A 17,584-nucleotide genomic window follows, 5' to 3' on the forward strand; every position below is an offset into this window, starting at 1 on the left:
TTTTGGTGGTATTTAATCAAAATGGAGTTTATTTTTTGCTATATAAAAAAGGAAAAAAGACCAAAGATTTTAGAAAAAAATAAGTTTTCTTCAAGTTTTCTAAAACATAGCCAATAAAATGAAATTTCTTTAATAAATTAAAGGTCACAGTGTTACAAGCCTTTGGTTTAAAAAAAAAAAAAAATATCCCAATAAGTGTATATTAACTGATCGGTGTGAAAGTTATAGCGTCTACAAACTATGGTATATATTTATTTGAAAATTGATTTTTTTTTTTTTAAGTTGTATTTTTTTGTCACAATTTTTTGGAAAATTAAGAAAATTAAAATAAAAATTAGGATACTGACTGGTGACAGTATGTAAAAGAAAAAAAAAAATATATAAATTTGTTTAATTTAATAGTTTTTTCCCCATTTTGTTTTTGTACATTGTCATCAGATTAGTTCAGTGTCACCATAGTAACACTATTCTATTCAGGGGGGGGGGGGGGGGGGATTGGTGATCAGGGATTTTTTATGATGATCACTGTATAAGCAATAGTTTTAGCAGTCATGATTGGATTAACGTTTATGAACATGCTTATGGATGTGATTGACTACAGCTAATCACATGGTACAGGTAGCCAGGTCAATCACAGATTACAACCATAAGCAAGCTGTTAATGAATGAAAATCCATTTGTTACATTGTTCTCATGTGTGGATTGATTAAAAGAACTGAAATCCAATGACTGAAAGGAGAGGACAAGGGCAGTCAGGCTCTGGAACAGCTAGATCAGGGGTAGGCAACCAGAAGCCCTCCAGCTGTTGTGGAGCTACATTTCCCATGAGGCATTGCAATGCTGGCAGTTACAATTACTCCCAGAGTCATGATGAGACATGTAGTTCTGCAACAACTGGAGGGCCCCAGGATGCCTACCCCTGCGCTAGATGATGCTAGATATCATCCAGCCAGGAAATGAAGCAGCTTCTGATACACATTGTAAAATAGCTCACTGTGTGCAGTGAAAGCAGAGTAATCAATTTCAATGCAGGAGAGGAGCTGTACAATTGTGCAAGACTATAGAGAAGACTGGAGGGAAATAAATATATATCTTTTATATGTAGAAATGACAAGACAAAAATCACTTTTTTGTTTTATTAGTACAGCTTTCTGCATAAACTTGTGGGTAAAACATTGTACACAAACAGAATTTGAGAATTTTAAGAAAAACAGAACGGTGTTTTTTAAATAGTGCAGAGATTTCCATCTGAAGTGCTTTTGTATTAGATCCCGCCAACAGTTAAAGGAAGCGAATGCCGGCTCCAAACTGGACTCCATCACATATCCTAAAGCAAAAATATAGAAACATTTACCGTACTAAAAAAGGAAAAAAAAATATATACTGTATGTCCAGTAGACATGTGCATTAGTTTTCATCCGAATGCATTTTCGTCCGAATTTCGGAGATTTTTGTGTTAGTTTTAACAAACAATAACGAATGCGCAGAATCCGAAATAAAAAAAAAAAATGCTTTATTTTCGTATCTTTGCGACAACAGTTCGATATAGATAGAAGATTCTACATGACGCTGACAATAGCGATCTGTGTCTATCGAACCTGCGGTTGAATGTGCCTAACCTAATTAGTCCAAGATTATTCATAGAGAGAAGATTAGACATTATAAAGACATGGAGATTTGACGAAGCAGCTAAAAACATACAATCGCCGTGAGCGGACAAATGCTTCGCCCATAGGCTATAGAATTCTAATGTTGGTTGACTAGTAATAATAATAATAAATAAATATAATTATTACTAGTCATACAACATTAGAATTCTACTATAGCTTGTGGGCGGAGCATTCGACCGGAAATGTACGATTGCGGCGTCGTAAAGTTTAGCTGCTTTGTCAAATCTTCTTAGAACATCCGACAGACACCATAAGCCTTCAATTGACAGATTCGACCTTAAATCATTCGGATTTTTGGATGAATGCATTTTGTAAATGAAACAAAATAAAAATTAATTTCGGGAGTAACTAAATAAATTTATATTTTGGACTAAACCGAAATATTTCAGTGTGCACATGTCTAATGTCCTGTACAAATGTCTCCTAAAGCATTCTACTGTGCAGATCCCATATTACAGAAAGACTAACACAAGTCTATCAAAGAAGTCAAAGAATAGTCAAAGACAAAATGCAAAATATGAGGTGAGCAGAACACCAGCTAAAAACATTAAAGCTAAAAAATGAACAGTTTTAGTAAATCCCGAAAAAAAAAAAAGAAAAAATATTTCTAGTATGTAAACGAAGCCTAGAAACTGACAGGGCTTCCATCCTCACTTGGTTTTCCTTCTGGGTTCGCTGGCTAAGGCTGTTTGAAAGGCCAGGCCATGATGACGTAACTCCTGCACATGTGCATGGTAGGCACAGCATACTTAGTATGCTGTCCCTGCAGAGCGCAGTGCGCATGCGCTGGTGATGTCACCAGCTGCAAAACATGTGAATATCTCCTAAGTATAAGCTTTAGTAGAAAGCTCATCTGTAAGGTAAAAGTTGAAAAGCAGAGCTCAATACTGCGTTAAAATAACAAAACCAGCTATTGCAATAACATGCAGCTTCAAGACAGAGATTTTCCCTGCAATGCTTTTTTCTGACATTAGGGTTTGTCCTGGACCCGCCCCAGTATGTGAATGGACAGTGAAAGGAGAAGCCACACAGTAATGAGCTCTCCTACCCTTCACTTAGCCCTCTCCTCCTATCAGCATGCCTAGTACCTGGTCAAATTTAGGTACTTATAATGATTAAAAATCTGCAATAATTTGTGTCTTTTATATGCAAGTTCAGCTTTAAAGTATATATAGACCCAATCAAATCAATCAATCAAGCTTTAACAATAACTGAAATGGTGGCTGGAGTTTTGTTTTTTTTTAAATTTCTCTTGGTTTTTTTTTTCTTCTCCCTGTTGAGGGGTTTTCCTTCACTTCTGGTTTCTGTACTAGAAATGAAGGGTGCGGTTGTCACTAGGACAGGGAGGCTCATAACGTTCCCCTGTGCTCACAGGAAATGAGAGGTAATCTCACTAGAACAGAGCCAGCAAAAACCATAGAGAAGCTCCAACCCTTCCCCCATCTATGGAAAATTAAGGTTTGGCTCTGGGCCTGTCATTCTCAACCTTGCTTCATTCACTACTTAGTGAGTTGCCGACCTGGGCCAGGCCCCCTTTCACTAACTGTATACTTGTCTTGAGCCAGCGATTCAGTAAGAAGAGAAGGGACAAGGATGACTCCCCCACAGCTTGCTTAAAGTGTTTGTAAAAGGTTCGATTTTTTTTTTTAAATTTAAAATAACAAACATGTCATACTTCCCTCCACTGTGCAGCTCGTTTTGCACAGAGTGGCCCCGATCCTCCTGTTCTGGGGTCCCTTGGCGGCTCTCGCGGCTCCTTCCCACATCAGATAACCCCATAGGAGAAGAGCTCTCCTGGGGGTTGACCTTGCGGGCGCGTTCCCGAGTCCAGCATTCGGCGTCTATAGACACCCCCGTCATTAGATTTGAATGACATCAGCGGGAACCAATGGCTGCGCTGCTATCAATCTATCTAATAAAAAGCCGAGACCCCGTGGAGAGGAGGACAGCGCATCTCCACCGAGGGAAATACGGGGTTCAGGTAAGTAAAACAGGGGAGCTGGTCACTGCCAGAAGTTTTTTCACCTTAATGCATAAGGCCTCTTTCAAACGAGGGATCCGTATGTCCGTTTTTCATCCTTCCGTTTTCGGATGAAAAATGGACATACATGTATCCCTATGGAGCGTCGGATGTCAGCGGTGACATGTCCGCTGACATCCGACCCGCTCCGATCCAAAAAGTGTAACGGAGGAAAATCCTACTTTTCCATCCGTTTTCGGATCGGATCGGGTGACGAGGGACACTACGGTCCGTCATCATCCGATCCCCCATAGGGGAGAGCGGCGCTCTGACAGGTCCGTCGCTGCACAGTGTGCAGCGATGGACCTGTCATCTTTCTGCTCAGCGGGGATCGGCGGAGCGATCCCCGCTGAGCAAGTGGGTGTTCACGGGGCGGATCATCACTGATCCGCCCCGTGTGAAAAAGCCCTAAGATGCATTAAGGTGGAAAAAACACGAGGGTTTGCAACCCCTTTAAGCTTTCAAAATAAGTTAATAAAGGCTGCCCCATATTTCGCTCATAACAGGTCCTCTTTGGGAGTAAAGCACTGACCCCATTTGGACCTAGCTACTCATACCATCCTTCCTTGGCATTCCACAGAGCTATTTTGTTTTCAGAGAAAACAATTCAGGACAAATACAAGAAGCCATGTCCTAATCCAACACCATGTGAACACAGACCTGTCTCCATTTTGGACACCCATAGGGATGCAGTAATTCAGTTCCAGTCTTGCAATGTTTCCCAGCCGAAGCACAATGCCTGCACCATAAGACCAGCGGATACACTCAGCCAGCCTGCGGATGTGAGCTCTTGGACCTTCACCTGAGCATGGAGGATGAGAACACACAATGGATTAGAACTATGCCATTCTCAGGAGGAAGATATCTAAAAAGTTTTTTAAAAGTTGTTGAAATTCTTAGCTTGTGCCACTGCCTAGGGGAGTCCAAGTACTATATTCCCAGTGCACACATTGCTGAAGTTGGTTGTAAATGTAAATGGGTGCTGCAGCGACCAACCAACTGGAAACTGAAGACATTCATAGCAAGAAGTATGGCACTAGCACACCAAGGATCTCCAGAGAGGGCCCAAAGCTTTATTCAGTGATCACATCATGGTTACAATAGTGACAGTTTGTGTTAAATGCCTTATGAAGGGGACCTGCGAGGCTCAGAAATGTTGCTATTGTAACCATGATGTGATCTCTGAATAAAACTTGGGACCCATTCTGGAGACATACTTCTTGCCTTGATTTCCTAGGAGAGGGAGTTCCACATTTTTACTATTCTAAAGCCGGTCATAGACGGTTCGAATCTTGGCCGGTTCAGCAGAAACAGGCAGAGATTTAAACCATGTATGGACAAGCTGAATGTACCAATGTTGAGCAATTGATCAACTTGGGTATTACCAGCCTGCTGAATATATATGCAATTATTGCAAGCGGCTGTTATAGCCACTAGGAATAATCACTCTCATACCATAGATGGGTGGGTGGGACTATCAGTATTGATAGGAGAAATTTGCTCCGCCTATGGCCAGCCTAACAGTAAAGAACCCTTTCTGTAATTTAAGGTTAAACCTTACTTCCAACCTCTAACCGTGGCTGCATGTTCTCTTCAGGCCCCTTAACAGATAAGTACAGCTTTTGGAGCCACATTTGATATTTGTACTTTGTCATCATATTACCCTCCAAACGCCTGACCGTCAGAGGGAATCTATGTAAATCAATCTTCACAGCGGAGGTCCTCTACCCTTCTTATCAATTTTGTAGCGTTTCACTGAACTCTAATTCAAAAATGTCTTCCGAGTACGAGCAGCCAGGTGATCTAGCAAGCGATATCTTGTTGATCAAGGACAGACGGGGGGTTTGGGAAAGGGTTGGGGGTTGATGGGGCAGGGTTTCTGAAACAAATGTGCAGTTACTCTTTAAATGTAAACACATAACTAAATGTAGCTCAATCGGTTTTGGTCACAATGACACCTATTGTCCAATAATCTATTCTATACACATACCATAATTCAGGTTGCAGAGGTTCCCAGCGTTAAGGAAGAAGTGGGTCCTAAAAAGGTCCCCAAAACCACCACGTCCGGGACGGAAAGGTAGTGGGGTGTAAAGGTGAACACCACCAGCCCAGTATGCTTCACCACCAAGGTAGTCACCTGTAAAGACAGATAATTACAACTAAATACATACCTGACTGCTAGTTCTGTAACATGGGCATTTACCCAGAGACCCGCAATAGTAGGAGAAAAAAAAAAAAAAAAAAAAAAAAAAAACACACACACAACATACAATGACCACTGAATTGTTCTATATAGACATGTATAAAAGCTGCTCTGCTTCTTTGAGATAAGGGGAGTCCTCTTTAACCACTTCCATACCAGGCCTATTCTGGCACTCATCTCCTACATGTAAAAATCATAATTTTTTTTTTTTGCTAGAAAATTACTCAGAAACCCCACACATTATATATTTTTTTTTTTAGCAGACACCCTGGTGAATAAAATGGCAGTTATTGCAATGTTTAATGTCGCACGGTATTTGTGCAACAATTTTTCAAACACGTTTTTTTAAAACCAGTTTCATGAATTAAAAAAACAAAAAACAGTAAAGTCAGCCCATTTTTTTTGTATAACGTGAAAGATGATGTTACGCCGAGTAAATAGATACCCAACATGTCACACTTTAAAAATGCGCACACTCATGGAATGGCACCAAACTTTAGTAGTTAAAGCTCCATAGGCGATGCTTTAAATTTTTTTACAAAGGAGGTCTAGTTCTAGAATTGTTGCTCTCGCAACGTGAAATATTAAAAAATATTTTTTTTTTGATCACTTTTTTTCCTATTACAAGGACTGTAAACATCCCTTGTAAAAGGAATAGTGCGTGACAGGTCCACTTTATGGAGAGATGTGGGGTCTATAAGACCCCACATCTCTCCTCCAGGCTGAAAAGCATGAGATAAAAATAAAATAAATAAATAAAAAATTAAACGATCCCATGTTTTCTAGCCGCGATTGCGGCTTTGTTTACAACCGCGGCCTGGACGTGACGTTGTAACGTCGCGCCCGGCCTCAGACAGTCATAGAGATGAGTGGTGACCAGCTGGTCACCGGAAATCTCTATGCTCGTCATCCGGAAAGCGACTGATTCTTTCTTCGGGTCCCCGATGGCACAGGTGAGCCTGGAGAAGCACCATGGGGGCAGCGGATGTCCGCTTCCGTCGCCTGTAAGAATGATCAAGCGTCAGAACTGCCGATATGATCGTTCTTACGGTGCACAGAATCGCAGGCTCTAAACGATGATACCTGAATGATGCCTGTAGCTGGAAGTGGTTAAAGGCTAAGTTCACCTTTGGACGCCTTTTTTTTCAAAATTCCAGCTCCCCCATGTACCAATATAGCATTAAATGTACTTTTGCAAAAATAAAAGAGTTTTCCATTTATTCTACTCGCGCTTACCTCACTCTCTTCACGGCTGTTCAAAAACACTGCAAGATTACTTCTGCCTTACTTCCTGGACAGACTTGTCATGACCCAGAAAGGAGTTGACCAGCTGATTTCATTAGCACACACCCTGCATCATCTACCCTCAGCTGGGGTGTCATGACCTAAAGTCTGTCCAGGAAGTAAGGCAGAAGTAATGGATAAGTGTTTTTGAACTGCCACTGCAAGGGAGAATTTTCAGATTTCCTGGAATTTAGCTTTAAAATGCTTCACCTGTAAGGAGACCAAGCTGAAGCAAAGCCCTCTCCTCCTGTGTAAAATGAAATGGCTTACAAAGGGGGGGGAGCAATGTTCCTCTGATTTTTAGCCTTGTGTCCAGTCCAGTGAATTGATAAAACGCGATCATTAGACAGAGTAACAAACAAGGTTAAGTTAAGCAATACAGCTTATTGAAGTGACACCCCTCGTAGTTAAATATTTACTGGCCCTTCAAAATGTGCTTACCTTCACTCTGAGGCCCAATACTGTACATGCTAAATCCACGCACGCTTGTTGGTCCTCCCAAATAAAATCTTTTAAGCACAAATAAAAAAATTAAATCAATAACATTTTTAATTTTTATGGCTAATCAAGGAGCATTATCTGTTGAACTCACCGATCGGCGATGCTGGATGGTTTATCTCCTAATGGAACCAACATTCCCCCCCATAGGGAAGTAGAAAGCACCTGTTGGGGGAAAAAAAAAAAACACAATTGTGGTTCACTTATGTAAAGTGTTTTACTGAAATAAAATATGACAGTATAACTATACAGGGTATAGTGATAAGGGACTAAAGCAGGGGTCTCAAAGTACCGGCCAGTGGACCGGTTACAAATGGCCCGCAAGCAGGGCCGACCCTGGGTGGGTGGCGGGGTGCACAGTGCAGCGGCTGGGAGCTCTCTCTCCCTCGCTCTCTCTCTCCTGTGTCCTCTCTCCCGCATGCTGCTGCAGCCCAGAGCACACAGCACAGGAAAACAGACAGCACAGGAGAACAGAGAGAGAACAGAACGGGAGGATCCGTCTATTGTCTTGCCCACCTAGGCACTGATGATCGACCAGTGCCCGGCCCAGGATCCAGGGTCCTGCTGCCCACCTCAGGGCGGGAGATCGTGGCATTCTCGGTATGCCTTGCCACTAGGCCTGTGTTAAAGCCAGGACCTGACAGGAGGAGAGGACTCGGAAGGCAGAAGATCAGGCCACCAGCTGACTGCCAGGAGGAGAGGTAAGTGAGCCATCACACCAAGGCCGAGCAAAATCCTTAGTGGGGTGACTGGGGTTAAAATTTGTGAAGAGGGGGTATTTGTGAGTGTGAGGGGGAGTTATTTGTGGAATGTAGGGGTTGTAGGGGAAACTAGGGATTTGGAATCTATGCCAATTAGTTTTAGATGAACAATTTATCAGGAACTGATAATTATTAAGGAATTTCCAATACATCTTTTTTGCAACAACTTGTCTGAAACACCACTGTGACATAAAGTAGGGCTTTGGAAGCAATTATGGGACTGGAGTCATGCCTATCATTTTGTTTTGCCCCACTGGATTTTGAGTTCTGCTCTTTTCACCATATCCTAATAAAGATGACCAACGCGAGTAAAGTCCTTTCTTGTATTAGGAGAGGTATGGACTCCAGAGAGTGATATCATTTTGCCCCTGTACAAATTGACAAGACCTCATCTGGAATATGCAGTTCAGTTTTGGGCATCATTTCTCAAAAAGGATATGGGGGGAACTGGAGAAAGTGCAGAGAAGGGCAACCAAACTAATAAGAGGCATGGAGGAAGTCGGCTATGAGGAAAGATTAGAGGAACTGAATTTATTTGCTCTTGAGAAAAGGAGATTATGGGGGAGGGGGGGATATGATCAACATGTACAAATACATAAGTGGTCCATATAGTGAATAACTCCACCCCAAGTTCACTATAAGATCATCACAGAGGACAAGGGGACACTCTTTACGTCTAGAGGAAAAAAGATTTCATCTCCAAATACGGAAAGGTTTCTTCACAGTAAGAGCTGTGAAAATGTGGAATAGACTCCCTCCAGAGATGGTTCTGGCCAGCTCAGTAGATTGCTTTAAAAAAAGGCCTGGATCATCTTTTATACGCAATAAAATGTATTTGAATTTAAAAAAGAATGTAGGAGGAAAGTATCTTGAATTATGTCTCAGTAGCAAATAGTAGTGAAGCTGAATGACAAAATTGGGAGGTTTAATGCTATCTGGGAACCTTGGGCCACATTCTGTAACAGAACTCTCCTCACAGGATTGGAGTCTGGAAATGGAATTGCTCCTACTCCCCCTTGAACAACACCCTGTCCTTCTCTTCTTTTCTCCTTCCATTTCACACGTTTTTTCTTTCTCTTTCCTGGGACTACCTAGTCCCTTCCACTCCTCTAGTGCATTATGACCTGTAGTTCCCCCCGAGGGGAAAACTTTAGAGACTGATGACCGGACTGTCAGCGGGATCTCGTTCTCTCCATTATGCAATTTTCACTCCGTCATCTTGGTAGTATTCTAGAAACGGAGGGCTCCGCTTTTACAGCCTTTCCATTCTATCCAGAGCAAACCTGGCTGCGGGAGCAGCGGTAGATTCTGGGGGGACCCTATGCACACCGACAGGAAGGTCCCACAGGGGTAGTGTGTATGGGATCTCTCGGGCAGTCCAGCGTCCATCTCCCGGAAACAAATTTCCACATTTAATGTCGCTCCCTCAATGATAGGTTCCCCCTGACAGTCCTGGTCAGACGGTACAAGCTCACTGAATTTGGCTTATCTTTATTTTTCTTGAGTTCCCTCTAGAATTCTCCTATGCTACTTTATTTGTAATACTGTACTCAGGATGCCATTGTTTTGACCTTTGACTGTACAGTCCTTAGTCACGCATGATTGTTTATACACTGTTCATCTTTTATACTCAATAAAAAGTATTTGAATTTAAAAAAGGCCTGGACTCTTCTTAATGTACATAATATAACTGGTCACTAACATTTATAAATCAAGTTGATCCAGGGAAAATCAGATTGCCTCTCGGGAGGATCAGGAAGGAAATTTTTCCCCTGCTGTAGCAAATTGTAGCATGCTTTGCTGGGGTTTTTTCACCTTCCTCTGAATCAACTGTGGGTATAGGATTGTGTATATAGGATTGTATGATTTTTTTTTTTTTTTTTATTGGTTGAACTAGATGGACTTGTGTCTTTTTTCCACCTGACTACCTATGTAAGATATTGTATTATTGCTTCCAAGACCTATTGTACTGAAGCAATTGTTTCCGTATCTTGTATTAGGTTAACAAACCTTGAGACCACTGTATGTAAATTGAATACCTAATACTAGAATGAAATCTGTGTGGTTCTAAATACACAGCTGGCCCTGGGGCCAAATGAGTGATCTTCATGGTCCTGGATGACAAATAAACCTCTTGTGTTTTGGATACGATTATTTTCTTAGGGCTTTTATTGCTCTATAAAGTGAACTTACAGAGTCCCATGAGAGCCGTTTGTTCAGCTGCAGTTCAAAGTCTTCCTTTAGGAAGCTGACATCTCCTCCTGTGTACCCGGCTAGCTCCTGTGAGACACAAACATCAGGATGACTGGGAATACAGACCTCTCAGAAGAGCAATACAAAGTCATCATTCAAAAGTAAAAATAATTTTATACACCTTTAGCATATGTGTAATGAACAAATTTATTTTAAATGTGAGCAGCAGGGGTCAACAATCTTAAAGAGATAACGAGAGATAACGAGAGAGAGAGAGAGAGAGAAAGAGAGAGAGAGTGAGAGAGAGAGAGAGAGAGATAACGAGAGAGAGATAACGAGAGAGAGAGAGAGAGAGAGAGAGATATAGAGATAACGAGAGAGAGAGATAACGAGAGAGAGAGAGAGAGAGATATAGAGATAACGAGAGAGAGAGAGAGAGAGATAACGAGAGAGAGAGATAACGAGAGAGAGAGAGAGATAACGAGAGAGAGAGAGAGATAACGAGAGAGAGAGAGAGATAACGAGAGAGAGAGAGATAACGAGAGAGAGATATAGAGATAACGAGAGAGAGATATAGAGATAACGAGAGAGAGAGAGAGAGAGATAGAGATAACGAGAGAGAGATATAGAGATAACGAGAGAGAGAGAGAGAGAGAGAGATATAGAGATAACGAGAGAGAGAGAGAGAGAGAGATATAGAGATAACGAGAGAGAGAGAGAGAGAGAGAGATATAGAGATAACGAGAGAGAGAGATATAGAGATAACGAGAGAGAGAGAGATATAGAGATAACGAGAGAGAGAGAGATATAGAGATAACGAGAGAGAGAGAGAGAGAGATATAGAGATAACGAGAGAGAGAGAGAGAGATATAGAGATAACGAGAGAGAGAGAGAGAGAGAGAGATAACGAGAGAGAGAGATATAGAGATAACGAGAGAGAGAGATATAGAGATAACGAGAGAGAGAGAGAGAGAGAGAGAGAGAGAGAGAGAGAGAGAGAGATAACGAGAGAGATATAGAGATAACCAGAGAGAGACTCTTAGGCCCCTATCACACTAGCGGACTGATCGGGTCTACCTGTCAGTTTTTCAGGTGGACCCTCCAGTCTCCTCTATGGAGCGGCGGGTGTAAACAGATATGTGCTCGTTTACACCTGCCGACATCTGATCTTCTAAAAATAGATGTATGGGGATCTCCCCTTCCGTCTGGCGGATTGGATGGCAGGTAGTCCATTCATAGAGGAAAGCAGGCTGTGTTTGTTTCCGCTCTGCATAAGCAGATAGGACACGCACCAGCCATCTGCATGCTCAGTGGGGATCAGCAGACAGATGCTCGCTGAGCAGGCAGATGCCAACGAAGCCTGCCCTGTGTGGAAGGGGGTGGGTACAGGTAGGCACTATATGGTCAAAGGTTTGTGGACACTGGACCACCACATCTTTACTGTATGGCCAAAAGTATGTAGACACCCCTCCAAATGGTCAAGTTTGGGTGTTGGCGGCAAAGGGTACGTCTAATGTTAAATCATACAAAGACGTTTTAATAAATTGCGCACTTCCAAACTGGTGATAACCGTTTGGGGAAGGGACTTTCCCTGTGGATTGATCAGTTTTATTTGGAGGAAATTGAGCAGGTAGCAAACCTTTAAAATGAACTGGAATGTCAATTATTAGCAAGGTCTACTCATCCAAAATCAGTACCCAACCTCAAAATTGGGCACAAATTCCCACAGACACACCAGAAGAGTGAGGCCATTATAGTAACTAAGGGGGCAACTGCTCTATATTAAAGCGGAGTTTCACTAAAAAAAAAAATTTAGATGTCAGCAGCTGCAAATACTGCAGCTGCTGACTTTTAAAATAAGGACACTTACCTGTCCCGGGGTCCAGCGATGTCGGCACCCGAGACCGAGCCGTCCCTCGATCCTCGGGTGCTGCCGCCGCCATTCTCACTGAGGGAATCGGGAAGTGAAGCGTTGCGGCTTCACTGCCCGGTTCCCTACTGCGCATGCGCGAGTCGCGCTGCGCGTCTACACTGGTCCCTGTTGTGTTGTGGGAACTCTGTATTTCCCACAACACAACGGGGGTGGGCGGGGAGTCTGCGGCTAGCTGCTGCTAGCTATACCCGGAAGTGGGTGCAGATACCTGTATTATACAGGTATCTGCACCCCCCTCCCCCCTGAAAGGTGCCAATTGTGACACCGGAGGGGGGGAGGAATCCGATGAGCGGAAGTTCCACTTTAGGGTGGAACTCCGCTTTAATGCACATGGGTTTGAAACAAGATGTCCAACAAGCCTTTATCAGTGTGATAGTCAGGTGCACTGTATAGCCAAGATTACCTGATTGATCTTCAGTAAGGCACCTCTTTTAGGCAGGATTGTAGAGTTGCGGCTATCAATCACCATTGTATGCTGAAATGAAGCATTACAGATTAATAATTTTTAAAAATACAGTCCACAGCAAAGTACATCATTCTCACCAGCATGCAACCAACTATGAAACATCTGAAACGATTTAGAGTAGTGCTACAGGTGAAATTTTGAGTAGCTAAATTCCACTACTAAAATGTCATGAGATACAGTATATCTCCTCCAATGTAAAACAATACTTTTAAAGCTGAACTCTAGAATAAACAAATACTGTTTAACCCTTTCATGACTAAGCCTATTTTTGAAATTTGGTGTTTACAAGTTAAAATCCGTATTTTTTTTTTTTTATAGAAAATTACTTAGAACCCCCAAACATTATTTATATATATATATATATATATATATATATATATATATATATATATATATATATATATTTTTTTTTTTTTTTAGCAGAGAATCTAGAGAATAAAATGGAGATTGTTGCAATATTTTATATCACATGGTATTTGTGCAGCGGTGTTTTAAACGCAAATTGTTGGGAAAAGGGACACTTTCATGAGTTTTAAAAGATCAATGCTGCAGGTTAAAGTATATGGAAACTCCAACAATGAACTACTCTTATTTGCTCCAATTTTGCCTGTCGAATATACCTCTGAAAATGTGTTGGTATATCTGTTCAGCAAGGTCAACAAAATACCCTTTGATCCTGCCAGAAATCCCGTGAGCTGATAACAGTCAGCAGAGGCAGAGAATACTGTAGAGGAATATATCAGTTAGAACAGAGAACTATTCTATCTGTGAACTACAGAACATCCTTCTGTTATAGAGATGAGAAGAGGAGGAGGTATTCCATGGTGTTAACAGAGGGAGCAATGTCACTCCAGGCCAGGTAAAATAAAGTACAAAAAAAAAAACCCAACCTGAAAAAACTAATGCATCCGAGGGCTGGTAAGCTGCAATATATTATGCTTTTGTTCTTAGGGTCAGATGTACTTTAACTGCGTAGCAGAAACTTATCAATTGATCTCCTCTTCCACAGAACTAAATAAGAGCAGGAAATTAGTCACTGAGCAGTTGCTCATTTAGGAGATTCTTGGCTGAATTCCCCCGTTCAGAAATAGTCCAGAACACGCATTCTGTCCACTAGTAGAACAAAGTTGTACACAGCAGATTTATCACTTTCAGGAAAAGTGCGGCTTACTGCTAGAGAAGACTTCAGCGAGTGTCCACTCTCCTCTCGTATGGCAAACGATGCTGTTCGGGCCAAGCAACCAAGTTCTCTCCAAACTCCCTCCCACTTCAAGGTGTGACTGGTCTTCCAGATTGGGAACTGTTATTAGAGAAACAAGACAATACCATCAGACACTCAAAGTGATGACAGATGAAGGTTTAACATAAACAATTAAAGAGAATCAGTCAAGATGGAGCTCTGCAGGGGTAGGACATGACCATCCCAGGTGAAATGCTTCAAAAAAAATGTACACTGTATAATTCTTCGAATATGGCACTCACTATTTGTTTTTAAAGACCCATTAAAGTGGAGCAAAACATGTGTACCAAAAAATGACCAGAAGGTAGAGTTTTTCAGAAGAGACAAACAAAAAAATAATTAAAAAAAAAAAAAAATATATGTACAGCTTCGGTCTATTCTTGGCATGCTGAGAAAAGAGGCTGGGTGCCACAGACAACGCGGCTCCTGCACGCATGCCATCAGTGATCACCCAAATGGCCAAAGAGGATTGTCGGTGGACCTGAAAGAATTGGCAATGGAGAAAGCTGGGCAGGAGATGCAGTGGTGACAGGATCCTAAACCAGTCATCCATGGATGACAGCACAGAAGGAGGTAAGCAAATGCCATAATCTGCAAGTACGCTGTGCATACTTGCAAAGGAAGCCAAAAGATTACCCCCCACCAATGAGTTTAAGAAAAGATCTTTGTTTTTGATTCACTGCCTAATGAGCTCCTGATCCAGCATAAGTATGCAGATCAGATGTCCAGTCCAATAAATCATTCTTGTTGCTTAAAGAAAAACCACGGGCTGGTCAATGTTGATGGGGGAATCCCTCCTGCCAAGCCACTGTGTTCACCCAGCACGAAATCCGTCCCTGCCAGAACATAGTGATTATTGCTAGCTGCTAGCAATAATCGCATGTAAAATCTGGCAAGCTGGTTGTACCCAAAGTTGATGAACTTTGGTAAATTCAACCTGCCCATACATGGTTTGAATCTTGGCTGGCTACTGTTGAACTGGCCGAGAACAGTCTACGGCCAGCTTTAGCTTGTAAAACAGGCAGAAAAACATGTATTTGGGTTATGTATAGGAATTAGTATTTCACCTACTTAAGAACCCTTAAACACTTCCCTAACGAGGAGCTATCTTCAACAGCTTAGGAAATTTTTACCCAAGATTAAAGTTGTTCTAAAGGCAGAAGGTTTTTTATCTTAATGAATTCTATGCAGCAAGATTAAAAAACCCTTCTGTGTGCAGCAGCCCCCCCCACCCTCATACTTACTTGAGCCCCATCTCAATCTAGCTATGTTGCACTAGAGCCTCGGCTGTCCGGGACTCTCCCTCCAGATTGGCTGCGCCATTTGCTCTCACTGCTGTCAAAGTCAGTGAGCCAATGAGGAGAGAGAGGGGACAGGGACGAGTAGCGTATGCCATGCCTGAGTGGACACACTGAGCAGCAACTTGGCTCAGGTGCCCCCATAGCAAGCCATTTGCTGTTGGGGCACTCGGCAGGAGGGAGGGGCCAGGAGTGCCGGCGAGGGACCCGAAAAGAGGTGGATCTTGGCCACTCTGTGTAAAACCATTGCACAGAGCAGGTAAGTATAGCATGTTTGTTATTTTTAACAAAAAAAAAAAAAGAATTTAATATCACTTTAAAGTAAAAGTTGAATAAGATTGCCACTTTGCATCATGTTATTAAATCCTCTGGATGGCTGTGTTCCTGATTCCTCCAAACCAGACACCCACCATCTCCTACCCATCCCATAATACCTTGTACAGAGCTGTTTTTTTTTTTTCCACCAACCCACAAGTCCCCATGAAGAGACATATTTTTCTATAAAGTAGTACCTGCCCCATCATTGCAAAAATCCCACAATCTTCCTTTTACTGCGCTCAGATTAAAGGGCTTTTAGGAGAATTGAACATTCTCTCTTTATACACTTTATAATCACCAACAGAAGACAGGTTCCTAAATTTTGGAAACAGACAGACTACAATAATTATGCCCTGAAAGGTGAATGCTGTGCCAAAAAAGGCACACAACAGGACCAGTCATTTGTATTGCCTGCAGTCTTTCCCCATTAGTGGCTTCCCATGCAGTGTTTGTACCATGGTTTTGTGTGGAGGTGTCCTTCGTATGAGGCTTTGCTTTCTCATATCAGAGATCAAAGCTCTCTCATGACTCATGAGGAGTAATAATCTGACTGCAGTAGGAGAGTTACAGAATGTACAGACCCACAGGAAACAAATTAAGCAGACAGAGGGTGATGCTTGTTGGCAGGTCCTCAGTAAGATTCAGCTCAGACACGTTCAGATAAGAGTTCAAACTGGCCTGTGCTATCCTAACAGGAAGTTTTCAAAGCCAACAGCCAATCATAGGTGGTGGAGGTATCCCAACCCCACAGCCTCATGAGGGGCATACATATGTGCGGCCGTGGAGCAGGGAATGCCTATGCTGTCTATAATTGGCTGCCAGTTTTGACAGCTACCTGGCGGGATAGCTCAGGCAGGTTCAGATTCATGCCCAAATAGGCCTGAGCTCATCCTTGGTCCCCAGATACAGCTTCCCCCTCAGCAAGGGGTACAATGAGTGGCACAATAATGACATCACAAAATCTTACTCCAAATCTCATCTTGCTAGCAGTCACAGACACAGTGCCTTACATGATCTTATACTGCCGATACCTGGCTATGAGGCCCAGGGATGCCTAGAAACAAGAAGTATTTTGTTTCTGGTTTCTAATGTTTGCTAGGATAATTTTTTGAATCCAGTCCCATGTTAAAGATGCAATTCAATCTGCTTATATGTTGCATTCCTTAGCACCCCCTCCCACCCCATCAACAATATGCCAAATACATTTTTAAATAAAAATGCAGTGCAGGCAGATTATGGCTGGTTGCAAGGGCAAGCAGAGTGCTGAACACAGCTTCCTGAAAACATCATGGCACCCTGCTTCAGTACCGTTCTCAGGAGCGCTCAGATTCAAGCAGTGAGCTGGCTCTTGGGGGAGGTTATACAAAATATCAAAATGCCTTGTTGGGTGGATGTCAGTGTGGAGTAGTGGGCCATAGGTAATGCCCACATGTAATGCTGCACCTCCATGACTAAAAACCGAAATCCAATGAAAAAAAAAGAAAAAAAAAAAAAAAAAAAAAAAAAAAAAAGGAGACAGGCTAGGAAATGTTAAATGATACTGGACGCCCTCCAGCCAGAAAATGGGGTGTGCGCTAACTTTCTGCAGCTTCTAATGCGCATTGTGAGAAGCTCACAGTGTGCACTGAAGTCAGAGTAAGCAGCTTTAGTACAGGAAAGGAGCCGATAAAAATGTGGAAGACTGAAGAAAAGGCTGGAGG

General features: G+C 42.3%; 1 protein-coding gene across 1 annotated transcript in view; it reads right to left on the reverse strand.

The window, feature by feature from the left end:
* Positions 1-1,122: 1,122 nt before the first annotated feature.
* SAMM50 (SAMM50 sorting and assembly machinery component) overlaps positions 1,123-17,584 on the reverse strand; it is a 35,629-nt gene continuing 19,167 nt past the window's right edge. The window contains exons 8-15 of the mRNA XM_073621944.1: positions 14,200-14,328; positions 12,966-13,037; positions 10,630-10,716; positions 7,770-7,840; positions 7,619-7,686; positions 5,681-5,827; positions 4,351-4,492; positions 1,123-1,327 (exon numbers count right to left, since the gene is read on the reverse strand). Of these exons, the coding sequence (XP_073478045.1) occupies positions 1,282-1,327; positions 4,351-4,492; positions 5,681-5,827; positions 7,619-7,686; positions 7,770-7,840; positions 10,630-10,716; positions 12,966-13,037; positions 14,200-14,328 (762 nt within the window). The 3' untranslated portion in view covers positions 1,123-1,281. The remainder of the gene's footprint in view (positions 1,328-4,350; positions 4,493-5,680; positions 5,828-7,618; positions 7,687-7,769; positions 7,841-10,629; positions 10,717-12,965; positions 13,038-14,199; positions 14,329-17,584) is intronic.

The sequence above is a fragment of the Aquarana catesbeiana genome, linkage group LG03 (genome assembly GCF_042186555.1).
Source record: "Aquarana catesbeiana isolate 2022-GZ linkage group LG03, ASM4218655v1, whole genome shotgun sequence".
NCBI classification, from domain to species: domain Eukaryota; kingdom Metazoa; phylum Chordata; class Amphibia; order Anura; family Ranidae; genus Aquarana; species Aquarana catesbeiana.